We start from the raw sequence: 27,465 nt of genomic DNA on the forward strand, positions 1-27,465 counted from the left end.
TCATCCAGATCAGATTTAGGGTAACTGTAACTTTTAATATGTTTGTGTTTTGTTTTGTTTGATAGCAGAGATTGAGTCCAGGAGTGAGCCACATTCCCAGCTCTCTTTATTTTTTTTTTTTTAATTTTGAGATAGGATCTCACTCAGTTGCATAGAGCCTTGCTGAGTTGACAAGGCTGGCCTCGAACTTGGAATCCTCCTGCCTCAGCCTCATAAATGGCTGAGATTACAGGCATGCAACACCAGTCCAACTTTAATACGCTTTTTATTGTAGAGTGCTGTTGAATTTAAAATTTTTACATAACAGATCTCCGATGAATTATTAACTGAATTTATAAAGAAGAGATGTACTTTTAAGGACCGTCAGTGTTTCTTCTCTCTCTCTCAGACTATATTTCTATCATTGTCTTAAAAGTTATTGACTCTCTAGGATTGGGGAGAAATGAAATGAATGGAAGTACAAAAGAGAGGAAATTTTCTTCCAAAATTTTACCTGGGATCAGTCTTTTAAAGCAATTACTTGCTGAACTGTTTTAGGCTGGAAGCTTTATTAGGGCAGGATTCTTATCTGTGTTGTTTGCTGCTGTAGTCCCTTGTCTGTCACTTGGTAGGTACTCAGTAATAAATATTTGATGAATGAATGCTTGAGTGAATGAAAATTGTTTTACCTGCTTAGAGAGGGTCTTGAGTAAGCAGGGCTCTATTATTTCTTTAACCTGCTTTTACAGATAGCCTTGCTGATAAGTATTCCTTTGAAGAAAGAGTCCCTAGGCAAAAAGAAGTTTACGAATCGTCTTTGACACATGATAGAAATATAAAATTAATGTTAGCAAATTGAAATAAAAAAGCCCAAGGTATCAGTAAATGTTGATGATTTTCCTGCTTCTATGATAACACAAGATATAGGTTACAGATGTAACATACACTGTCTACACGTAGTCTTGAAAGTCACTACATGCTCTCCCTTTCCTGTAATTTCTACCCTAAGATTTTTCCTGTTTCCATCTCAGTTTCTCTTGTGTTTCCTGTTTATTTGCCTTTGACTAAGGCTTGTCAGTAGCACAAAGTGAAGTCATAAACTAAAATAATTTTACAGTTATTATCCCAAAGGAAACACTAGTTAGATTAGCATTTGAGATTTTAGTGGACTGGTAGAGACTGTCAGTGTTCAGTATCAAAGAGATAATGTAGGACTAAAGGCTAGAAACCACATTTTAAAGTAAATATAAAGGAGATCTTTTTAGTCAGCAGTTTGTACAGAGGTGGAGTAGGCTTTGTTGGGAGGTGGTTGCCATGCACTCCAACTTTTTTGGGGGGTTGGGGTACTAGTCTTGCTAAACTGTGAGGCTGACCTTATGATCCTCCTGCCTGTGCCACCTTGGTTTCTGAGATTACAGATGGGTGCCGTCACACAGAGTCATTCTTTGATCTTTTAAAACTAGGCTCTTGCTTTTTCTTTTCTTTTTTTAAACCTAGAAAGCCTTTCTGTAATCCTGATGTAAGTTATTTGTTGACCTATATTTGGCTAGAATATTTTTGTTTTAATTTTTAAAATTGTACCTATTTGTGCCATAAGTGATAAATAGACTCGCAAAGAGACACACACTTTAGGCTAAAATATAGAATAAAACATTACAAATACTATGCAAGTATCTACAGATTATAGTATGGAAAATGGTTTAGACAGAAGTAAAAGTAGAAGTAAGGGGAGATCTAGTATGTAGGTGGTTATTAAAATTGTTCTGGTAACACATGATAATGTGATTTGTATTAGGATGAGGTCAGTGACAGAAGACATTTGAGAACTATCTAGGGACTAGAGTAGACAAAACTTTATTTTTCATTGGATTTTGTTCTTGAAACAGGAAGATAATTTTCATGTCTTGAACAACTGGATGGTGAACAATATGGGTGCCATTTATAGAGAGGGATACTAAAAGAGTATAAACAGCAATGAAATTCACCAGAGGTCTCCAGCTAGATATTTGACATGTACTGAGATGTATAGAGATAGTTGCACAGAGACGAAGTCTGTGGATTTGGGGAATTAACACTATGGATACATAGAACACTTACTTTGAAATTCAAGAAAATGAGGAAGAACTGGTAAAGCAGACTTGGAAGACTATTAGGAAAGGGTATTGCCATGCAAACCAACAGAGAAAGGAGATGATCTTGTGGATAGGATCAGACCCAAAGTGAGAAAGCTTCTCTGCTAGGTAGTATGAGGAAAAGAGAAGAGAATGGGCACAGAGGCAGATGCTTTTGGAGATTTGGTGAGTGACTGGAAGTTAAAGAATCCTTTAAAAGCCATGCAGTTTCCATATGTCATCTTAGAGTGATGGGAGAAGGAGTGGTTGTAGTTTGTATGACATAAAGGAAAGAGTACATGATGAGAATATTTATAGACTGAAATTTCAACTGAATGATGAAGGAAATGAATATGGAGAATGCTGAACAATAAGCAAGTGGTGGAAATAGTTGTATGGAGATCAAGAATGAGGAGTTGTGGAAATAATGAGTAAGCAAGAGAGTGTGGAGATCATGGTCAGAGGCATGTGCATCTTTAGCAAAGAACACTTTTCATCTTTGTAGCTGTAGCACTAGGTAATCTGACATCTAATGGCCACTACTGTTGATTCGATTAGAATAACTAAAATTCAAGATGCAAAGCAAATAATTAATGTTTATGGAGATAAATGCTTTGGGAATTGACTTGAGTTCTCTGGAGGCTATGTATTTTATATCTCCAGCCATATCTTATGTCATTTTTTGCATAAGTTTATGGTTGAAAGTAGAAATTGTTAAAGACTGGCAGTCTTTGTGCTTAGCAAGTTTAAGAGGGAGATAAACTTATTTGAGCATAGTCTCTGGAGAAAACATGTAGAGGAAAGATAAGGAAATGTAATTCACGTATATTCAATTGTATAGATTACCTCTGCAGGAGAAAGTCTTTATGAATCTTTGGAGTACAACTTTACTAATTTGAAATAAGGGCTAGAAAGATTAGTTTTCATGAGTAAAGTTTCATTTGGATGAAAAAATGTGGTTTTATTTATTATCTAGCCTAACTAGAAATAGGCCCAATTAATCTTATTTAAATGAGATAAAATAAGAACTTGAAATTTTTTAGCATTTTGTGTGGTACATTGTAAATAACTGAGTAAATGCTAGTATCATTACTTCAGATTTACAAGCATACACTTAGAACAGTGCTTCAGAATTAGAGCTAGGGCTTGTTAAAATACAGATCACTAAACCCCACACCCATAGTTTCTGATGACCTAGTCTGTGTAAGGAACAAAAACAGGGATTTCTAACAAATTCCCATGTGATACTGATGCTACTGGTCTGAGAACTATTGCTATAGATTAAGAGCTTTGAAAAGAAGAAATTCTAATAGAAATTATTTATAATCTTTATGGAAAGATCATGATTATTTTTTTCAATAGACCATAGGTATTTAAACAGTTTTAATGTTCACAGCAAAATTGAGAGGAAGTTAGAGGCTTCCTGTATACTTCCTGTCCCCTACTCATTCATAGCCTTTCCCATTATTCACATCCCCCACCAGAGTGGTACATTTCTTAAAACTGATAAACCGACATTAACACATCATTATCATTCAAAGTTCATAGTGTAAGTAGAGTTAATTATTGTACATTCCATGAGTATAACATGTAATCACTGTTGTATCTTTATATATAGTGAATGTAAGAAAGTAGGGTTAAAAATCATCACTTTTATAGAGCTTACAATTAATAAGGTTTTTATAGTGTGCTATAAATGGATTGCATGTGTACCTAGATTTTTATTCCTGCTGCTGTTGGATAGAGGCTGGGTAGGGGAGCCAACTGGCAACCGTTTCAAGGACAGAGGGGATCAGTCACATAACTTTTTTGCCTTGCTACTGAGTAGCATATACAAAATATCTTAGTTTCCTAAGGGGGCAGGAAAACAAAAACAAAAAAATAAAGTTATTTTGGTGAAGGAAAATATCAGTATTAAATACTGATATTTTATACTGATGATTGACCTCCAAAGCTGCATACTGAAGAGGAAACCTTTTCTTAACTCTGTTGTAGAACCATCTCACCTGAACATAGAAGTAAACCACTGGGCTGATAGAAAATGAGACACATTTTTGAGGGAATAAAGAGTTTGAACCTCTTAAAATTGGAATAAATGTGCTCTTAAATTTAATCTTCTTATTCTTTCTTACACTTTTGACCTAAAAAGGATAAAATAGCAGTCTCTGTCCATTTTACAATATTATGAGTTTAGTAGGACTTCAGTTTACTAGGAAAGGGACAAATTTTTTTTTTCCTCTGCACTCACAGGTTTAGTGACTGGGCTTGGCCCATGAAATAAACTGTATAACAAATTGATAGGAGAAAAGGCATACAGAGCTATTTAATGTTGAATGTTTTACATGATATCAGGTGAAGGGCATAAAAGAAGAGAAAACCTGTCACAATGATTAGAAGTGAGACCTTTATACCATTTGTATAAAGTGCCATAAATTTTAAAGAAAAGTGACTAAAGGAAAGGAATTTTGATATCCTAGGGGTGGCAAATTAAGAGAAAGCAAGTATATAGGGAAACTAATGATGGATAAGGACCTGTCTTGTTACTGACATTCGTGTAAACTTTTTCTTGGTGCCATCTTCAGTGTTTTCTCAGGAGAAATTGGCCTGAACAACACAGCAAGGATTCATGGCTGCATGTAAGGCCCCCAGAATTTAGAGGGCCAGGCTAGTTTTGGCAGATGAGACTTTGAACTCTAAGGCCTGTTGCAGCCTAAACTCTCAGTTTAGAAGAAACAGTGAAATCTGTGATGGCCTATGCTCCTGAGATGTCTGCTAAACTTTTAGGTTTATATGTATTTAAGGTAGAGTATTGAGGTCACTCAGTCACCATAGGGTCTGATAAGATCCAATGTCACATACCTGAGGGGAGGAAGAGTTGTTTCATGTTCTCACACTTGGGGTCCATTAAGACATTACATTCCTCTAGAATGGAGGAATATACCTAATGTTCTTACTGTAGCAGAATATATATAATTAACCTAGCCAATATGTAGGTATTTGGAATCATTTCATAGCTACATAGCAGTTATGCCTGCAGTAGACAATATAATGAATCAGCTACTTAAGCCTATTTAAAATCAACTTTGGAATGTTCAGTATTAGAAATGAAGGGGTAGTTTGTCTCATAAAAGTGAAGTTCATTTCTGTACTTGGATACTTTATAGGTTTTGCACTTGCACAAGGTAAGAGATATAAATATCTTTGAAACTATAAAGTATAGTCAATATAATCAGTAGGTGGGAAGAAGAAAAGCAAAACTAACTGTCCTGTGCTCAGAGTAAAGACTTAGTAGATTCGTTGAATTCTTTATTTATTTCTATAGTAATTCAAAAGGTAATTTTGTAGTCACTAGGCAGAAGTACTATAATTCATTCCCATTTATAGACCAACAAAAGAAAGAAATCAGATGATAAAAGCTTCTTTTAATTAAAAATGCAGTTGCTTTCAGTACATTTCTCAACTGTAAGAGTGAAAACCCAGTAGAATGGCATTATCAAGATTCTAAAAGTGATAGTCAAGCTAGAATTCTCTACTTGGGAAAGTTATTTAAAAATGAGGGTACATACAGACATTTTAATTTTAAGTTAAACAGTAATGAAGGGAGTTTAGAGAATTTTTGATGTGTGCTTCAGGGAAAGCAGTGATTGGAGAAGAAGATGTTTAAATTGAAGTAGTCAGGGTTCAGTCCAAGAAAAGAAAATAATTTAAATGTTTCAAGTAGAAAACAATTAAAAACAAAAAATTGGAAAATTTAAAACTTGTAATAAGGGATAGAAGATCAAGGTTCAGCAGTGGAGATTGTAACCCATACATAAAGCAAGCAGCAAAAGTAGCTTCCCCTTAACTCCTAATGTATATTATGGAATTTAGTTGATAATGCTGTGTCTATGTGCATCAAAAATACCATTCTGTTGGGAGATATCAATAATGGGGAAGCTATGCATGTTTGGGGGCAAGAATATGTAGGAAATTTCTATACCTTCAACTCAGTTTTGCTGTGAATGTAAATCTGCTCTAAATAATAATGTTGTTTTCTTTTAATGAGATAGAACCAAAATAGCCCCTCTAAACAAGAATTGATTGACATCTAAAAGAATTGAGTCCGATTAACTTTAAAATGTCAATTTAGCATGCATGTTGACATCTTTAAAAAATACTAAATTAATTAAAACTATTTTGTTCTCCAGAAAACTCATTTGAACCAATATATACAACAAAATGATAGCTATAAAAGAAAATGTGATTGATAAGTGTATATAGGCAAAACCTCCTGGGAAAAGGAAAATACTTTGATGGTAGATCACAATGTAAAACACGAGTCTGTGCTGTATTTATGAGTTCTCAAAATGTAAGAGCTATGATGTTGAAAACAAGATTTAATTCAGGTTAGAAAGCATTAAATTTCAGTTTCTTAGTTTCTGTCGTCCATTCTGCCTCAGTCTGCTATTTCATACACACACACATGCACACACACACACACACACACAAACACACAGTTATAATGATTGGGGTCCAGTTCATGGTGGAGTGTATTTTAAATACTTTATACATTAAAAAAATTCCTGTGTTAGCACTAAGAAAATAAGCATATATAAATGGTTTGAGACTTTAAATCAGATTCATGACAGGCCTAGTGGACCAAAAATAAAACTATAGAAGCTTCAAATAGCAATAACTAATAGGGCAGAACACATATACAAGCATTGATAAAGAATTAACTTTTCTTTAAACTATCTTTGAAACATCAGAAAATGTGCAAAATCTGTGTCATATACCAAACCTCAAATTCTAGAAAATTAAAAGAGCACTGCATCCTTTGATCACAGTGGAATAAGATGATTGGAAGATAATGGAATAAGACAAATTTAGGGGATGATAAAAACCTACCATGTGCCTGGTGTGGTGGAACACACCTATAATCCCAGCAACTCCAGAGGCTGAGGCAGGAGGATTGCCTAGTTCAAGGTCAGCCCCAGCAATTTAGCAAGGCCCTGTCTCAAAAATAAAAAAGGAATGGGGATGTGGCTCAGTAGTTAAGTGCCTTTGGGTTCAATCCCTAGTACCAGAAAACAAAAACAAACAAAAGCCACGTGTAAATCTAAAAGCTACCAGGCAGCTCTAAGGTAAAATGGAGATGAAGCCACTGTGGTGAAACTTCAGTGTGTTAGAACCTGCGGACACAGCTAAGTGCTGAGAATGAACTCCTAGCTTTCAGCCCTTCCTGATGATGAAGAAAGTACGGGAAGAATCCAGTTAAGAAATAAGTAAGATAAAAATAGTACATTATGTAAAATAATTATTAAATCAACCCATGGTCTTTTTAAAGCATAAGATGCAGTTTGCTAGTCAACCCAATTAAGTAGAAGTAGGAGAAACCATGAGTACATGAAGAAAAGAAAAAAGGAACTAGGGAAATGACTATAGATACATGGGGAGAAAAAACAGTAAGAACATACTGTGCTCAGATCTATTGTAGGTAATTTGGGGAACTTCACTGAAAGATTTTTTTTCTAGGTAATGTAAGTGATCTAAACAGACCCTAAAAGGGAACCATAAAATCCATATGGACTAATAATAATTACTATTGGAAAAATAAAGTTGACGAACAGAAAATAATCTAAGACAAACCTAACTGGAAATGTGAGAGATTTCAAAGAAGAAAATTTTAAAATACCACCAATGAAACAAAATTTAAACAAGTAGAAACAACATATGCCCAGATGGAAACACATCATGAAAATAAGCATCATGAAAATCAGTGTATAAACCTTACAAGATTATAATGAAAATGCCAATATGGATACATTTTGTTTTAGAAGCAAATAAGTTGTTTTCAAACCTTAAAATACAGTTTACCAATAAAAATTCAGAAGACAAGGAATAATGAGAAGGCAAGCTGGGTGGGGTATTGGAGGCTGAGGCAGGAAGATGACAAGTTTGAGACCAGACTCAACAATTTAGTGAGACCCTGTCACAAAACAAACAAAAGCAAAAACAAAAACTCCCCTGGGTTTCATTTTTAGCACCAAAAAGCAGGAGTGGGGCATAATGAGAGGAAACTGGTTCCTACAAAATGTTACAACATATTATGATGATGGTGTAATTAAAACTCTGTGGTGTAAGAACACAGAGAATGTCATCCCATGTTCTTGTAGAGATTTAGTAAATAGCATAGAAACATTATTTTTACGGGGGAAAATAAAATAGGTAATGATCTGAAAATATTGACATTTATATCACTCCTCATGAAACAAATTCCAGATAAATTGAATATTTAAATAGAAAAAATGAAACTGGCAAACTATTAAAAGAAAATTCAGGATACAAGTTGTTTAAAATTCTGTGGTAAACAGTAAAATGGCAAAAAGAAAATATTCACCAAGCGCAGGATAGAGGCAATCTCAAGGTTGCAGCTTGAAGCACTTTAGGTAAATTGCCTTAATAAGAAGCTGATGTTGAGTTAAGACCTAATGGTAGAGAGGAATTATTGCCATGTACATATCGAGAGAAGAATATTGCATCCTCAGGTTTTATCAGGTGCTGTGTGCCTGGATGGGAACAGGTGCTGAATTTCTTAGGCATAACATCAAGAGGAGGGTTGCTTGAACACAGGAAGGGCTGATAACACACACCTTTTTCAGGAGATTACATAATAAACCATTAAATATTTTGAACTTATAGAATGATGATGTGACTTGTATTGAGAATAGTTTATGGATTTGAAGAAGTCAAATATGGAAGAAACATACTAGTAAAGAGCCTGTTATAATACAGATAAGAAATATGGTGATTTCACTGAGAATAGTAGCATTGAGCTAGTGCTTTGGTGTGAATGTTTTTGTTGTCCCCATCCCGCAATATTCATTTGTAGAAACCTTATCTCCAGTGTGAAGGTATTTGGAGGGTGGCCTTTGGGAGTGAATTGGAACGTGTCCTTACAAAAGAAGCTTAGAGGTCCCTCATCCATTTTTCCCTTTTTGTCCACATATGACTCAGGAAACAGGCCTTTGCCAGATAACAAATCTTAATCTTGTATTTCCATTCTTCAGAACTGTGAGAAATAAATTTCTCTTATTTATAAGTTACCCAGTTTTAGGTATTTTGTTACAGAAGTCCCAATGGACTAAGTAATCAATGAGGAGTGCTTAGACTCTAGATACATTTTAGGGATAGGGCTGAAAGATTTGCATTGGTTAAAGTTAATAAGGGGATGGTTAATTAATAAAATGAAGTTTGAAAATCTATACTCCAACAAAATAGAAACTCTCAAAGACATAGACAGGTTTCTAGGGACATATGTTCCACCTAAACTGAATCAGGAAGACATACACAATTTAAGCAGATCAACTTCAGGCAATGAAACAGAAGAAGCCGTCAGAAGCCTATGAACCAAGAAAAGCCCAGGACCAGATGGATTCTCAGGTGTGTTCTACAAGACCTTCAAAGAAGAACTAATTCCAATACTCCTCAAAGTATTCCAGGAAATAGAAAAGAAGGGGACCTTTCCAAACTCATTCTGTGAAGCTAGTATCACCCTGATACCAAAACCAGACAAAGACACATCAAGGAAAGAAAACTTCAGACCAGTATCCCTGACGAACATAAATGCAAAACTTCTTAACAAAATTCTAGCAAATTGAATACAAAAACATATTAAAAAGATAGTGCACTGTGATCCAGTGGGTTTCATCCCAGGGATGCAAGGTTGGTTCAAAATCCTAAATCAATAAATGTAATTCACCACATCAGCAAACTTAAAGTTAAGAATCATATAATTATTTCAATAAATGCAGAAAAAGCATTTGATAAAATACAGCACCCCTTCATGCTCAAAAAAGTAGAAAACAGGGATAGTAGGAACATACCTCAGCATTGTGAAGGCTATCTATGCTAAGTCCACAGCCAGCATCATTCTATATTTTTGTATTTTCAGTATATCAAAGAGCAAAATCATCTGGAAAGAATAGATATGGTTTTCAGAAAGTGCTATGTCAGGTTAAATAGATATTGTGGAGAGGGCAAAGTTAATGCATATGATTAGGATGTGATCATGGTTGTGCGGAGAGGAAAGATAAAAATAGTTGGAGAAGAGGAATTATAGGTGCTAGTATACCATAGAATAATCATCTCTATGATTGTTGAAATAAGGAAGAATTGTGACAGGAGTAGATTTGAGGCAGAGAGTGAACTGATGGTTAAAATTTCCAAGAACGGGGTGATAGAAGGAGTAACAAAGAGAAAAATATTGGGTGGTTTGTGTTACAGGAGATTGTGAGCTGGGGCATTGAAGAGGGAAAATGGCTAGAAGGTGCTGTGTAGCAGGGAGGACAGACACTGACTCCACCTAGAAGTCTGAACATGGCTTGCAGGAGGTCTTCAGGGGAAACAGTGTTTTAGGAGTGAGCAGTTGCAGATAGTTAGACAAAGGGAATAGTTAGGGAAGGAACTGACAAAGTTCAGAGCGCTAGAGGCCGGTGAGAGGTTTAATCTTTTACATATGTTAAAATGCACATAATTTTTGATGTAGCACTTTATGTTCTGGGTATATTTAAGGATGTTCTTCAGTCTGTGAGAAATGACACAAGAGGATGTTACTGCACAACAAAGCTCTAGAAATTAATTATTTTACTCAATTATGATTAGTGTCCTAGTTAAATTTATGATATATTCATATGATGAAATTCTATGCAACCATCAGGAAAGAATGAAGTACTGCTAATATATACTGATATGAAATTATAACAAGATACTATTGGTTGAAGGGGACAACACTTTTGTAAATCAGAATGTAGAATGCCATCTCATGTGTTTAGTTCAAAAATACAAATTCCCACATACATGTTTGTCCATGGGAAAACTTATTAGGATACACAAACTAAAATTATTGGAGGCTTATTTGGAAATCCTGGGAGGAAGACCTTTTTTCTGTATGTACTGTTGGCTACATATTTTTTAAAATAAAAAGTTGCAAAACATTCAAGCCCTGTTGTGAAGGATTTTCCAGGATAGCTGGAGATTGAATTTTACATCATAGTAAATGAAAATTATTTGACATATATCTGTGGATTTCTCAAACACTGCATTTGTTTTGTTTTTTATGTGTTGGTTTTTCATCAGCTCAGTCAGTGTCTGGCAGATAACAAGCCCTCTAAATATTTGATAACTGAGAATATTCATGCATCATTCTTTCATTCTGGTGGATCTTCAGAACCATTGACTTCTGAATTCCTGTGTGTTAACTTACCTGATGTGATTATACTATGTACAGTCTTTCCTACTGATTATGAACCTTGTGAGCCTACCTTACTCTTTAGTCCCCGCCTCATGTTTAACTTCTTGCTCAAGTTGAATTGCTGTTGTTATTACTATATGTAAAATAGCATATGGTGTTATTCTTTGGTTGTTGTTATTGTCTGTGTGTGTGTTCTTTGAAGACCAGCCTATTTGTTCTCATTAGAATGGCAATTTGCATAATGATTGAGAGCAGAGACTCTGAAACTAGGTGGTTTGAATTATGTAACACAGTCTCGGGCAGATTACTGAACATCAATATACCTTAGGTTCTTTATCCATGTAGTAGAGATAGGATGTTTAATTTATGTACTGTTCTCGAAAACAATGCTTGACACATAGTACTGTATGTTATGGGAGTTTATTAATGAGTAATTTGAGAGAAGGTTTAATGATGCCAATTCTTTATTGACTTTACTGTTTGTGTTCTTTAATGATCTGCCCATTTCTTTTCATTAAAATATTCAGTTTATGAATGTATAATCTGTTCCTTTGAAATTATAGTTACCTGTTACTCTTGTGGCATGCTATGATAGTAATAAATGAGATTTTTTAACAACTGCTCTTACTTGATACTTTCCTTTGATAAATTGAGTTCTAGTGTTCAGGGGCATTAATCTACCTATTTTATAATAGGTATTTGTTAATACCTATTTTATAATTGCAAAAAGGTATAACAGACTATAAGAACATTGACAGAATTCATTGTGTGGGCATATTGATGGCTTCTTCGCATTGCTTGTGTCACATGATACCTAAAGTTTGCATCAATCAGCTGTCCTATGTGGTCTGTTGCCTTGTTGCTTAATCAGTTGATCGATGGCCCTTTTGACAAAGAATATAACTAGTTTCCTATAACTGAATTATGTTTTTCAACTGTTAACATAAATCATTTTCTTTAAACAGTTAAAGTATTTCAGAGTATGAAAGAAAAAAGCACTTTGCATGTTTAAAGTAAGTTTCAAGTAATATTATTTTTTCAGAGGAAATTTGTGTATTTTGAAATTAAATCCTGTGAAATTTAATTTAGCATGGCAGTAAATTTTTCATAAATCAATGGTTTTAATAATTACTGGAAATAACATAGGGCAGAAGTGGGTTTTATGTAACAGCAAGACTTCTTATAGTTCTTTTTAAAATTTAATTGCATAAGCAGATACATTTTACTTAATCTTTTTAACTTTTGTCTCAGCCTATCTAATCCTGTTATACTTTTGTACTATTTTTGTGTTATGAGACTTTATAATAAAAATACTGAAATATAGCATACTCTGAAAAAAATGCTGAAATATGTCAAACTGTAAAACGAGAAGCCATATTTTTAAAAATATCCAAAACGTAAGAAAATAATAACAGTGAAATCAAATCAAAATGTTAATTTTTTAGTGTGAAATGTGAAAGTGGACTAATATAGCTAAATAATAACCTGGGTTATAAACAAAGACAGAACTGTCTTGAATAACAGGGTAACAACAGAAAAAATCATACACTTATTTTAAGTCATCATATCAACTGTTTTGATAGTTTGTGTCGATTTTCTTTCTGCAGTATCTTTGAACTTGATTTTAATAAATTGCTGTTTAATATTAAAACTTTTTTATATTAGAAACTAATAGTTTGCTAGTGGCATGTTTTTTAGTGGCATACTTTTACTGGTACAACATTGTAATGCCTTTGTTTTGTTAGCTGTGTATGTTTATAGGTGAGTAAAACATATTTAGGATGGTTTAACTAGTTCTCACATGTCTCAGACACACCAAAACCTCCTAAGTTGAAGACAGAATTTCAGTTCTGTTAACCTTGTTATTTACCAAATATGATATTATTTCTTCTTCAGTGACATGAGGCTGTGAATGTAAATTGAGTTGGGCTAGATGAATATTTGCCATCAGGATAATTATGCTGTAATAGTGTCTACAGCACAGCAAATGGTAGCTGAGGCAGCAGTTCAATTAAGATTGAGGTACAAATTAATCTATTGCATTGCTATATAGTCATATTTTATTGGAGGGAACATTTGCTGAATTGTGCTATAGTGACAATGAAATTCTTACAAAAATTATGTAAAATTAAGGAATGGAAGTTCATGAAAAATGGGCATCACACTGTTGAAGGGAGATATTCTTAATGTGTACTTACCCTTTTTTATCCATCATCACCAGCTGAGTAAGTTTCTTATTAAATGATTCATCATTAATTATTCAATAAAGGGATATGACATCACATAGGTGTTTGTATTTACACGTCTTTAATGAATACTTGATATATACAAGTATTTGGGGGAAGAAATTCACATACATCGTTGCAGAAGGCACATTCATACATAGTTTTATTTGATTTTAAGTCTTAACCTTTATACTTTACATTTTGACTTGTACACAAATCATCGTTGACTTCAACTCTGAAGCCAGATTACCTGTTTTTTTTTTTTTAATACTATCTCAACCACATACAAGATAGTTGACTTTGAGCAGATTACTTTAATCCTCATTGTTCTCATCTATAAAATGTGGATGATAATAATAAATAATAACCACCTCATAGGGTTGTTAGGAGATTATATGAGTTAGTACTGCAAAATGTTTTAATAGTGAGTTGTCCATGAACATTATTATTAGAATTAATTGTAGATCATTGAGAATTATAGTCTAGCCTATGGCTAAATGACTGGAGAGTATGCTTAAATCATGTTGAGAAGTAATGTATGTGATGTTTCTTTTCAATTTTAACTTTCATTAGGACACTTAGCTAATTCTAGCTAATTATATAAAAATGATTTTGTTGAGGCTCCATCTTAATTCCATCAAAGTGAATAAGATCTTGTACTTTGCTTTGAAATAGCTTACTTTGAAATTTGTATTTAAACAAACAAACAATAAAGTCACTAAGAAAGGAATGAATTCCCCAAGTTATGGCCTCTAAAAGAAGGGCGATATTTAAGGATTGCTACCCCTGTTTGTAGTATAAGAAATACATATTTGTAATTCAAAAAGATCATTTTTCTTTGGGAGATAAGGAATAGATTTGGGGGAAAGTAATGATAAAAATGGCTCCATTTTCATGTACTGTCCCTTTTTCATCACCCAGTTCAATGATTCATCTTGTGTAGTATTTTATTACAATGGCATAAAGTGCTCTGAAATCTATCACAAAATGGTAGGAAGAGAAATAACTAGAATTTGTGCAAAAATTAATTGATTATATTCTTTTGCCATGTTTGTAATATACCAAACCATTCAAACCATTAAATTGTACTGTGGTTAGTAGAACTGAACTGAAAAGCATATTAATTGTCTGGAACAAAAGTCTGTCTGCATGCACAGCTGTATATGTATAGCTAGCTCTCTTAACATTTATAATTTGGTGTATCTTGATGTGTTGTCCTGGACATGGGCCTAGCATAACTTGAACACATTTCAAGTGGATCTTTTATACATGTAGTTCAAATAATTTTCACTTTAAAAATAGAAAGTATAAAATTCTGAAAATTTTTATTATAAATGTCACAAGGATAGGTAAATGATTTTAAGAGATAAACAATATACTTTTTCCTCCTTAGTATTGAATTTGACCGAGATTGTGACTATTTTGCAATTGCTGGGGTTACAAAGAAGATTAAAGTGTATGAATATGGCACAGTCATCCAGGATGCAGTGGATATTCATTACCCTGAGAATGAAATGACTTGTAATTCCAAAATCAGGTATACATTGTTTTCTTGGTGTAATGCAGTATGTATATAACAATTGGTATGTATAATTAATGAGGGATTATTTTACCTTTCCCTGAGACTCCTTACACTTTTGTGGTGAGTGCTGTAATTGTGCTGTATATATGGAGGATGTGTTATTGACTTAAAGCAGAAGTCTTTTTGGATGTAGACTTTTGGAGCAGTTGAGAATGGCTAAAACCATAAATGTTAAGTTGGACTTCGTTTAGAATATTTTAACTGAAATTTCAGTCATAAGTTACATTGGTCAAGTCAAAAATTTTTGTATATAAATGCAGAAACCCAGTTCACTCTAGTTTATTTGACCTATGTGATTCTCCACAAGTGAAGCAATCTTACCAGGTCTTTGGCTTTCTACCATGGCATTCTTTGAGCTCCCTGGGCCATTTTTCTCTTCACTGATAGATGTGCTTTCCTCATGTACCAAAGCTGTAGCCTCACATCCATTTTACAACTAGTGATCAAAGAAAAAAGGGGTAAAGTCCCTTACTTGATAGAATACTTTCATTTTAAAAATCTGGGAATTATGTTGTGTTGTGGGTAGAATTGGGGTTGTGAACTTTAAGTGAGGGCTACTCTTTCCAATCATATTAAAATTCTTTGTATCGTATTATTATTATTATTATTATTATTATTATTTAAAGTAAGTTTTAACTTTCTTTCAGCTGTATCAGTTGGAGTAGTTACCATAAGAACCTGTTAGCTAGCAGTGATTATGAAGGCACTGTTATCCTATGGGATGGATTCACAGGACAGAGGTCAAAGGTCTATCAGGTAAATTAAGGATACTAGTTATATGCTATAAGAATTGTATTTTTACTTCATTTTCTTAATTGTAGAACTTCATATACTTTATGATTACAGATTTGAAAGGACTACTTGATATTTTTTATACTTGTAGACTTTGTAACAGTGTGTCAAATAAATTTCCAAAAATGATAACATTAGTAAATATATATAAAAAGATTCATAATTGCTTTGCATCAGTATCTTAGTTTTTGCTTTTGTTTTCATAGCCTGTTCTCTTTCCTTCTCTCTCATAGCAATAAATTGGTTATCAGTATTTTTTTGTTTCGTTTTACTTTATTTAAGATCTATATTCTGAGTCCACTTTGTCTTCTTCTACATCCAGGAGCATGAGAAGAGGTGTTGGAGTGTTGACTTTAATTTGATGGATCCTAAACTTTTAGCTTCAGGTTCTGATGATGCAAAAGGTACTATGTGAATCTCTTTCTTAGCATTACCCTCTCCTGCTAATTCCTTTTATTGACTGAGATACAAACACTTAGTGAAAGTCTCATGGCACTCCTTTGTGATTACTGATTAACTATGACAAAAATAATTTAAGTCCGGAAACAAGTCTCTCTTTTTGATTGTAGGAAAACATCCTCATAATGATGTTTCTGAATTTGTATCACATAATGACATTTTAAATTACAATCATCTTATAGCCAGGTCCTTTGGACGTTTACCGTATATACTAAAGTCTCTTAATGAAGTTTATAATATTTCAAGGCAAAACTTCTTTTCTTTTTTTTTTGCCAGTTTAATTAACTTTCTTTTCTATTTTTCTTGTTTATCCATCTTTCCTATCTTTTTCTGTTACTCTTGCTGTGCTCTTTGGTATGGTTCTTCTCACCATTAGATTTATAAAGCCCTATGGACAAATTTCTGTTTCATTAGCATCAGTAGCCTTAATTTCTTTGTCCTTTTTTTCTTTTCTTCATGTAACTTCCAGACTAATGGTTAGATAGGCAAGAATAGGTCTGGCATTGCAAGCAAGTGTTCTCTTTTCTCTATATCCTTGTCAATGCTTATTTCCTTCCTTCTTACCTTCCTTCCTTCCTTCTCTTCCCTTCCCTCTTTTAATTTATTTATTTATATATATTTTTATATTATATATATTATATATTATATATTACATATAATATTATATATATTTGAAGATCCTAATATTAGGTACAAAGTGGTAGCTCATTCCATTTTTCTGTCATTTTGTGTTATTGATTATCTTTTTTATGTATGCATTCACCATTCATATATCTTCTTTGAAAAATTATTCTTAGTCTCATTTTTTAATCAGCTTGTTTGTTTTGGTTAGTCTCATTTTTTAATCAGCTTGTTTGTTTTGGTTTTGGTTTATTTGCTTGGGTTGTAAGAATTATCTGTACATTCTGGATATTAATCACTTATCAGATTTGTGATTTGAAGTCTTTCCACCTTGTTTCCCTTTTAGGAATTTTATAGTTTTAGTTCTTACATTTATGTCTTTGATCCATTTTAAATGTTGTATATGGTACAGGATATGATTTTATTTTTTTTACACGTGGATATCCAGTTTTCCCAGGACCTCTTGTTGAAAATGCTGTCCTTTCTCTCCCCCATTGAATGGTGTCAACACTCTCTTCAGAAATCATTCCACTACACGTGCAAGGTTTTATCTGGTCTTTTTGCATTAGTCCATTGGTTTTTTTAACGTATGTCTTTGTCCCATTACCACATTGTTTTGACTATTAGAGTTGTTTTGAAATCAAGAAAGGTGAATCCTTCATGTTTGTTTCTTTTAAAGATTATTTTGAATATTTGGGATCCCTTGATATTCTGTCTGAATATATTTTTTTCTATTTTTGTAAAACACTTGGGAGTTTTGGTAGGAATTGCATTGACACTTCATTGATTTTTGTTCATTAATACTTTCTTCTTGATCTGGCCTTAATTTCCTCTCCTTTTTTGAGTTTAAGTGAAGTTTACTGTCACTAATTTGAGACCCTCTTTTTTCTAATCTAAATGCTTTGTTATGCATTTCCCTTTAAGCACTGCTACAGGTGGTTCCAAAATATTCTTACATATGAAAATATGTGATGTTTATCAGAGCGTATACACTTAGGCACATATTTGAAGAATACTACAATGAATGCACATGAAATGAATATATGCCACCTAGCTCTGAATTTCTTGTTAACCTGTCAAATTTTTAATTTAATTTAATTATTTTATTTTGATACTAAGGATTGAATTCAAGGGCACTCAACCACTGAGCCACATCCCCAGCCTTTTTTTATATTTTATTTAGAGACAGAGTCTTGTTAAGTTGTCTAGGGCCTCACTTAGTTGTTGAGACTGGTTTTGAACTCGAAATACTCCTGCTTTAGCCTCCCAAGCCCCTGGGATTACAGTTGAGCACCTTGCCCAGCTTGTTACCTAACTTAAGTCTTCTTGGGGTTCTGAATTTCTTCTCAGTATAAAATCATAGTTTATGTTGATTTTAACATTGAAGCTAAACTTTGTTGGTTTCGAATAAGTTGTTCTGTTATTTAGGCATTCAATTTAAATACTTTTTGGTTCTGGTAAACCAATTATTTCAACACATCTGTCATAACAAGCAAACTTTCCAAGTTACAGAAGTACTTGCTAATGTATTTATTTCTTATTGTTTTTATTGTCTTTCCCTTAGTGAAGCTGTGGTCTACCAACCTAGACAATTCAGTAGCAAGCATTGAGGCAAAAGCTAATGTGTGCTGTGTTAAATTCAGCCCTTCTTCTAGATACCATTTGGCTTTTGGCTGTGCAGGTAAGAAATGAAAGCAGATTTGTCTTGTTTGATTAATGTTATTATCATGCCTAGAAAAACATTTTAAATTAAATAGCTACCTTTGTAAGCATAAATTTTATTTTCATTATTAGACTCTAAACTAGAAATATACCATTCTTATTCATGTAGTTGATATACCTTAATTGCACTGTTTTGTCATCTCTTTAAAACATAGAGATGGATTTGCTGATATTTGTTTTACTTATTCCATACTTGGCTTATAATGATACTTAAACAAGCTATGTTGTTTAGGTACAATATAGCTTTTTTTTTTTTTTTTTTTAAAGGAAGCCTATTCCTCCAGCAATTTTTACTGAATGCCTACTATGCATAAAACCCTAATCTAGGGACAGGGAATAAGAGTCTTTTATTTTATCATAGAGTACATGCTAACATTGTAAGTATTCCAAAAATTAATAGTTGTATCATAGCAAAGAATCACTTGCTAAAGTACATTTCTTAACTTGAATAACTGCCTCTCTGGGTTTGCATGGGGCATTTCCACCTTATACCTGTTGTACTGTCATTTTATTGTTAATGCCCTTTTTCATTGTAAAAATAGTTGTGAGTTAGAAAATAAATCATATGGCTACCTTACTCTCAAGTTCTTTATCTTCTATATCTTTTCCCTCCTTGGATTTTTTGCTAAAATATTGAATACCTGTAATTTAACTTCCTCATGGTAAAAATCTGATTTTGTTTATTAAGAACATTGAAGTTTTATAGAAAAAGATAAGCTACCATAATATGAGGACAATAGCAAATTTAAGAAAAGGAAAAGTATAATTTAAACCTTGTCATTATACCTTTTCCTGTTTTTAACAGAATTTGTGTTTCACTGGGATACTGATAAAATTTCATAGATTCAAAGAGGGCATGTAGGTATGTAGGGTAGAATTCTTTTTCTTAGCATATGGAATTTTCTTTATAATGATTAACTGTTACTTGTTTCCATGAATCTCTACTTTCTTGTTTGAATTCTTTTTAATATTTACCAGATGTGGTCTTCAGCAAGTTGATTAACTTCTGTCTCCAACTTGTTTATTTTTAATAGTGCTAGAGCCCTTTGGGACTGTTTCAAGGATTATGAAAGAAAGATGTTATGTATAAAGGTCTTATACTATGGTGCACAATAATTGTTTAGTTATTTCATTATTAATATTTGTCATGCTTTCAATTAAAATGTATATTCATAGTTTATTGTTATTAATGTATGTACTGTTTTATAAACACATTAACCCTTAGGCACTGTTTATGGATAGATTATATTATCAGCATTAAATTAATATGTACAGTTATGCACATCTTCAAACTTTTTCCTTCTTAGAAGATGGGAAGCTATTTTCAAAATGTTGCTAGGCATTTTTATACCAGTAATGATTAACTGTATAAATTTTCATACATTTCTTGATTTTATCATTTACTTTTCTTCATAAGCTTTTAAAATTTATATTTTCCTGAGTCTAGACAATGTCCCTATAGGATTCTCCTCAAAATTGGTTTGTTTATGTGCTAATATTGAAAGTATTGATGTTATGATTATATGTCTAGGTCCTACACAGTTGTATAAGGTCTTTTTCTACTTGTTTGGGTTGTTTTCTGTGTTTCAATGAGATTTTGTAGTTTATTTCATTTAGGTTCTGGATCTTTCTGGCCAACTCTTTCTTCTGCATTTAATTTTTGTTATTTTAAATGAAATATAATTTTCTTTTCCCTTTATTAGATATTATTTGCTAAGTATACACAAAACTTTTGCTATTTGAATGTTTGATACCTAGGCATCATATATATTTTTCTTATTAAATCTAGTAGCTTTTTAGTAGAGGTTTTGGGTTATCTGTTTTTACTTTGGCCAAAAATGATAGTTGTGTTTCTTATTTTCCAGTGATTTATTGCATTTTCTCCCCTACCCCAGAGTCCATGTTACACATACTTGTCATGGTGTTCTTCATTCTCTTTCATTTAATTGAATAGACTTTAGTATTTTGCTATTTAGGATGCCTACTTTCAGAAAATAATCTTTCTTAAATTCAAATAATTTTATTTTACTCTTTCTTAATTGAAGCCAATGCAGTATTTTATCAAGTGTCTTTTAGCATCAGTTCATGTAATCGTAAAGTTTAATATGTGAACATAGTAAATTATCCTTATGTATTTTCTGATACTGAATTATATTTGTGGTCCTTGAATATTGCTTATGCATAATATGGATATCTTTTTGATAAATTCCTATATTTCATTGCAGGCATTTTAACCATTTTTACCTATTTGAATATCTTATTAATATCTTTTAATTTTCTATGTTGAAGTCTTGAATTTCTTGTTAAATTTGTTCTTAAGTGTTTTTTTTCATACTTATAGTTCTGTTGTGAGTGTAATTGCTTATAAATTTTATTTTTTTTGCTAGTATACAGAAACACAGTTGATTTTAGTAATCGATTTTATATTCTAATCCTCCTGCTACTCTTCATTTATTCTTGTCACTTTAGTGTGAATTTCTTGGGATTTTCAAATATATAAGATTATATTATCTGCAAATTAAGACAATTTTGGAATTCCTTTTTGTCTTACTGCATTATCTAGGCAATCAAGTACAGTGTTGAATGGAAGTAGCAAAAGAGGCTTCCTTATCATAGTTTAGTATAATGTTTGTTTTTTAGATACTTTTTATCAGGCTGAGTAACTTTACATCAATTCCTTATTTACTAATAGTTTTTATTGTGTTAGATTTTTTTGAGTGTTTCTTTCTGCCTCTAATGAAATGATCCTGTTGATCCTGTGTCTTTCATCGTGTATTATAATAATATGGGATATAATATTAATTTTTTTCTCAAGTTAAACTACCTTTCATTTCCTGGGGAAACTTCATCTTGGCCATTTTACTTTTTATATTAGTAGAATCAGTTTGCACATGTTCTAAGTTTTCTTTTTTTTTTTTTTTTTTTTTTTTTTTTTTTTTTTTTTTTTTTTTTTTTTTTGATAGCAAAGTACACTGACCTCATCGAATGAGTAGGGTAGAAGTCCTTTGCTCTCTGAATGAGTTTGTGAAGGATTGATATTATTTATTCTGTAAATTTTTTATATACTTCATTGTAGAATTCATCTGGGCTTGTACTTTGTGGAAAGATTTGAAATTTTGGATTTAATTTTCTTATTTCTTCTAGGTATAGTCAGACTTTCTACTTCTTCTTGAAGTCAGTTTTGGTAGCTGTTGTCTCTCCAGGAATTTGTCAATTTCATCTTAAGTTTTCTAATTTTCTGTCCTAAAGTTGTTGGTAACATTCATTCATAATTCTTTTAATTTCTGTTATTCAGCAATATTGTCTCTTCCATTCTTGACTAGAAGTTGTATCTTGTTTCTTTTTGACTGGTAATACTTTTCTTTTCACTGTCAGTTTCTGTGTGTGCGTGCATGCCTGCGTGTGTGCACACACATGCAGGCCTGCATGCATGTACATGAGTGTAGGGAGGATGTGGAGGTGAATTTCTCCTGGCCAGAACATCAAATATTCCTGCAGTTCTTGTCTACTCTTACTTGTTGAAAGGGCTGGAGAATCATTCAGTAATGTGGGTCCACTAAAAATGATTGTTAGCTCACAATATAGGGCAGGAGATCTGTTAGTTCTTTCTCAGACAGTGAAACTATTGAGAGCAAAAACATTGCTGTAATCAAGGGATTATAAATCTGTCACTGCAGTGTGCACAAAGCTAGAGACTGAACACTGGAGAACCACAGCAGAAAATCCTAACATCTTTGCTGTGCCACTTGCAATGGAAGCATCCAGAGCAAGAGAATGATCACAGAACTTTCACATTTCAAATCTTACATAAGTGTCTCTGATTGGTGGATTTGAATTCATATCTGCAAGGGGGCCTTGCAATATAGTTTTTAACTTTCCAACTTACATAGTCTGTAAACACTAAAAGGTGGTGGGAATGGATGCTGAGTGCCATCAGTCATTTTTAGCACAGTGAGTTTAGAACTTAATTCTAACTTGGTTCTCTAAAATAAGGGTTAGCAACAGAGTAAAACATTAATGAAGCCAGTGGTCCTTACTTTTAAGCACTTCTTTAATTTTGCTTTTCTGTTTCTTAAACATGCTTATTCACAGGAAAAATACTACTAGAAAACAATGATGTTGAATCTTCAGTTATGATTGAAACATTTCTTGACTGTATATTGTTACCTGTTGATCTTTAAACTATATTGTTCTCTTTTTGTACTCTTTAACACTGAGAGCAGTACAGAATCATACTGAGGAGGTTGCTTTGCTTATTAAATATCTTTTGTGACAACGAACTGATTTGAGGAATAGGCTGTACTTTTCTTAAACATTGTTTTTGTAGTTATGAAGCATAGAAAATTAGCATGTGAGCTACCTACCAGTTACAGCTTGGCTTCCCGTTGCAGGATACTGTGCAACTCTTTGGGAAGTGATGCATCATGCTAATTATAAGCTTTTTGCCTGTGTTTGTTTAGATCATGTATTTGTGTTTGTATTCATTTTTCTATGTACTTCTATTTCATTATTTTGCCCTTTCACTTTTTATTATACATTAAAAGATGTTTGTTTGGAGCATATATAGCATGAAAATTTTCTTGAGGTAGACTACAAATTCACAAACGTTTCTTTTAAAATATCAAATTCTAAGACATGGTCCCCGTGAAACTATTAGAGTAGAATTTTCAAATACTGAAGTATAAAGTTAAATAGAACTCCTAGCAGTCTAGTTTTAGTTAAAATATTAAATTTGGTTACAAACTAAGTTGAAGCATCTTGTAATTTATTATAAACTGTAATTAATACAGTAAATATGGAAGATGCTCTTTAGTTATTCTCTTAAAAGTAATGATATTTTTCCTCAAAAAATCAATAATAAACATAGAAGGTAAAACTCGACTTATTGCAATTCACTGATAGCACTATGCTAATGACACATTTACTGGAAAAGAATACTGTTCCTAGAATAAACTGAGTACTACAAAATATTCCCTTTAACTATGTTATTAATGCACATTTTTGGTTTTAGTTACTATAAACTTGTTACTCTCAGTAAACTCATACTTAACATACCTTTTGTTTTTCCAGTTTTAGCTGCTTTGTAGTTTTTGTGATTTGGAATATAAAAAGTCAATTTTCTTTTTCTTTTTTCTTTTTTTTTTTTTTGGTTGTTGTTGTTATTGGAGATTGTACCCAGGGGGCCTTAACCACTGAGTCACGTCCCCAATCCTTTTTTTTTTTGGAGACAGGGTCTCAATAAGTTACTGAGTCTCACCTTGATCTTGCCATCCTCCTGCCTCATCCTCCCAAGTCACTGGGATTATAGATGTGCACCATCATGCCTGGCAAAAAGTCAGTTTTAAAAAGGAAAAAATAAATTTCTTTGATTGTTTTGTTTGATTGATATATGTTAAATATCAAGATCATTTCCTTTAATACTTCCCATGTCATCCTTTTGCTTAAACATTTTGGACTCTTTTGTTTTCCATCCTAGGCCCCCTTTGATCTGCCTCACTATTCTTTATACTTTCCTCGTGTTCACTCTTTGGAAATTTCATATGAGAATTTTGGTAAAGCTTGTTTTTATAAAACATTCCCAATTCTCAGTAAAGCTATTTGGGCCAATCTTATATACTCATCTTCCATTTTAAAACTTTATGAAATCATTTAAATTTATCTGTATTTAATTATAGTATGAAGATTATAATCCTCATTTTTAACTTTCATGTGTTACAAATAAAACTCAAGTTCTCCTTGGCCAAACTTTATTAAATTACCTCCTGAGAACCCTTACGGTTGATACTTCTACAGTTATTTTCCATGGTAAATGGACAAGGGATGGGTGGATAGATAGGTACCATTTCTTGAGGAAGAGAGCAATAAGTATTTTTTCTTTATTTAGAACAGAAGTTATTCCTTAATGTGAGTGAATTCTCAAAGATTAATCTGTGTAGAAAATTAAATCCATACAATTTGAGAATATCTGTGGATCTCTAAAGTCAGATTATGGACTACCCTTTATCCCCCATGTCCCTCTGAAATCACAAATACCAAAGAATAATTAATTCTATTCAGTTTAGGAACTTGGTCCTTAGTTTAGGAAGCTATAAAACCTAATTTGATTTTATTTTATGGAGTTACCATGGAAAAACTTAAGATAGATATGTAAGAGCTTGGTGTTTCCTGTTAGTGTATTTTCCCATCTTATTCAAATAATAAATAACATTTCAGAATTGTTTGAGATCATAAGCCTTCCTTTTATTTTATACTTTTGTCATTAGGGATGATGTTGTTTCCTTTGCCCTTTAAATAAATTATTTCTTCAGCAAATCTTTATTAATGTCAGCATTCACAAATATGTATTTAGTTATCTATATTACATAGATAATAAGAAAGAAATGAATATCAATAATGTTTCATTTTGAAATTTTCAAATGAACTCAGAGAGGAATGTATAAAGCCATTGTTCAAGAAGTAAATTATTAATACTTTGTCACTAAAAAAATTAAACAAAAAAAAACTACTTTGGAGACTGCTATAGTATAAAACTAACTTTGCAGCAACTAATAAATCTTCTGTCTTATCTTCCAAGCTATATAAGTAACCTGGTAGCCAGATCTTTAAAAAGGCTTCACAAGAAATTTTATATTTATATTAAATGCAAAGTGCAGAGATATTTTAAGATTCAGCATCTATTATTAAATTGATGCAGATATATTTCAAGATTCAGCATGTTATTAAGTTACTACTAATATAATAAATATGATCATGCATTTTTCAAAACTAATATTGCCTAATCAGTGTAAATACTTTGGAAGTATTTTAGGGAAACAACTGAAATAATAGAACCAAAGTGCAAAATTGAAACTATGATCGGGGAAGAAGGGAGTTGAATCCCTGGCATCTGAAAGGATGCAAAAACGGAAAGGGGGAAAGAAAAAAATATATTTGGGTCAATTAAAAAACAGAAAGTAAGATAATTGAACTTCAAATATACCTTGTTACAATAAATGGGAATTGTTAATGACTCAGGAAAAATGATGCATTAATAGAGTCATTAAAATGTTCAAAATACAATAATATATTTTTTAAAGCAACACATTTAAAACAAAGATAATGGAAAGTTAATTGAAAATAAGTTTTATTTTGGTACAGATGTAAATGGATCAGAAACAGATTCATAAATGTATAGTTATTTGATACTTGGCCAATATTATATTGCTTAAAGGTTGGGAAAGTATGGCATTTTCAGACTTGGATAGTTGGTACCTTTATGGGAAAATGAAATTTGACTTTTACCTCACACAATACACAAATTACATGGTATCAAAACACCTAAATATGAGCATTAAAACTATCAAATATTTAGTACATAATACTGGAGAATATCTGCATGATCTTGTGGTAGGGAATGCTTTAAGATAAAAAAATATAAATGCAAAGTGGTGTGAATTTGACTACAATAAAATTAAAAACTTCTATTCATCAAATACTGCCTAAAAGAAATAATTTTTTTAAAAATCACTAATTGGGAGAAGATCTTCAGAACACATGAGTGACAAAGCATTAGTGTACCAATTGCATGGTGAACTTATTCCCGTAAATAAGAAAGTTAAATATTCACCACAGCTTTACTATTCAAGTTGTAGCATTAGTATCACCTTGGAGCTTGTAAAAAATGCAAATTATAAAACCCTCCCTACTGAATCAGAATTTTGAGTTGGACCTCAGGAACCTGTTTTAACAGGCTTCCTTGAGCACTAAAAGTTTTAGAAATCTTGCCCTCGGAAAAACATAACTAAATAATGTATATAGTAACATACATATTGGCATTTGCAATGGCAAATCACTGAAAACAAATGCTTACTGGTAGTTCATCTATACTGCAGAATGTATTTAGCTGAGAAAATGAATAAATTTATAGATTCATGAATCAGTGAATGAGTAACAAAAGAATGTTGAGAGGAAGAAAGTCTCTAAAGAACATACAATACTATTATATTCATGAGCATCCAATACAAACAATATATTATTTAGCCATATATACATTGATGCCCAATTCATCAAAATAGAAAGGTGATAATTATATAACTTCAAAGATAATGCTTACCTCTCAGGTGGAGGAAAAAAAATTGTGATACATAGGAGTACTTTAGGGTATAGAAATTTTCCTAACCAGGGTGGTAGCAATAGGGAGGTTGAAACTGTTCCTGTATTTGATATGCTCTTTTGTATGCAGGCTATTTTTCCAAATCAGAAAAAGTGTTTTGGAAAGATAAAGTATATATAATTTAAGCAAATGCTAAAGACAGCATAGAAATGTTCACAGAAATGTATCTAATACTAATTTCTTTTTCTTGGTGATTTTAAGATATTATCCTTGAAACCTCTTAAAATTTACTTATATTTTGGCAGTTATAAGTGGAAATTATTTAAGTGAACAAACAAGGGAGTTCTCTATAAGTTTTTCTTTATGAAAGATTGAGGCTTCATCCAAATGATTTAATTTTTATTTTTCCATTCCCATGAGGCTTCAGCATCAGCAGTATCATTTGAATTCCTTTTTCTAAGCATTAAACACTCATGCTTAACCTGAACTACAACTACCTTGAATTAGGTGTAAGGGAAATTTTAGAGCAAGTCCAGTGCCAGAATAAAGCAAGATTATTACTCATTTAAATATTCACTCCTAGGACAAAAAAAGTTTTTATCTCTATGTATGCGTTTTCCTAGTAGGGTTCTAGAAAATATGCTTTTCCT

At 32.4% G+C, this 27,465-nt stretch overlaps 1 protein-coding gene across 4 annotated transcripts in view; it reads left to right on the forward strand.

Annotated features, from left to right (window-relative positions):
• The window catches only part of COP1 (COP1 E3 ubiquitin ligase), a 197,487-nt gene that overhangs the window by 96,718 nt on the left and 73,304 nt on the right, over positions 1–27,465 (forward strand). For all 4 annotated transcript variants that reach the window (XM_079106964.1, XM_079106965.1, XM_079106963.1 and 1 more), the window contains 4 exons: positions 14,941–15,084; positions 15,777–15,885; positions 16,244–16,325; positions 18,566–18,682. In XM_079106964.1, the coding sequence (XP_078963090.1) occupies positions 14,941–15,084; positions 15,777–15,885; positions 16,244–16,325; positions 18,566–18,682 (452 nt within the window). The remainder of the gene's footprint in view (positions 1–14,940; positions 15,085–15,776; positions 15,886–16,243; positions 16,326–18,565; positions 18,683–27,465) is intronic.

This window comes from Sciurus vulgaris (genome assembly GCF_902686455.1).
Source record: "Sciurus vulgaris genome assembly, chromosome: 12".
In the NCBI taxonomy this organism is placed as follows: Eukaryota; Metazoa; Chordata; class Mammalia; order Rodentia; family Sciuridae; genus Sciurus; species Sciurus vulgaris.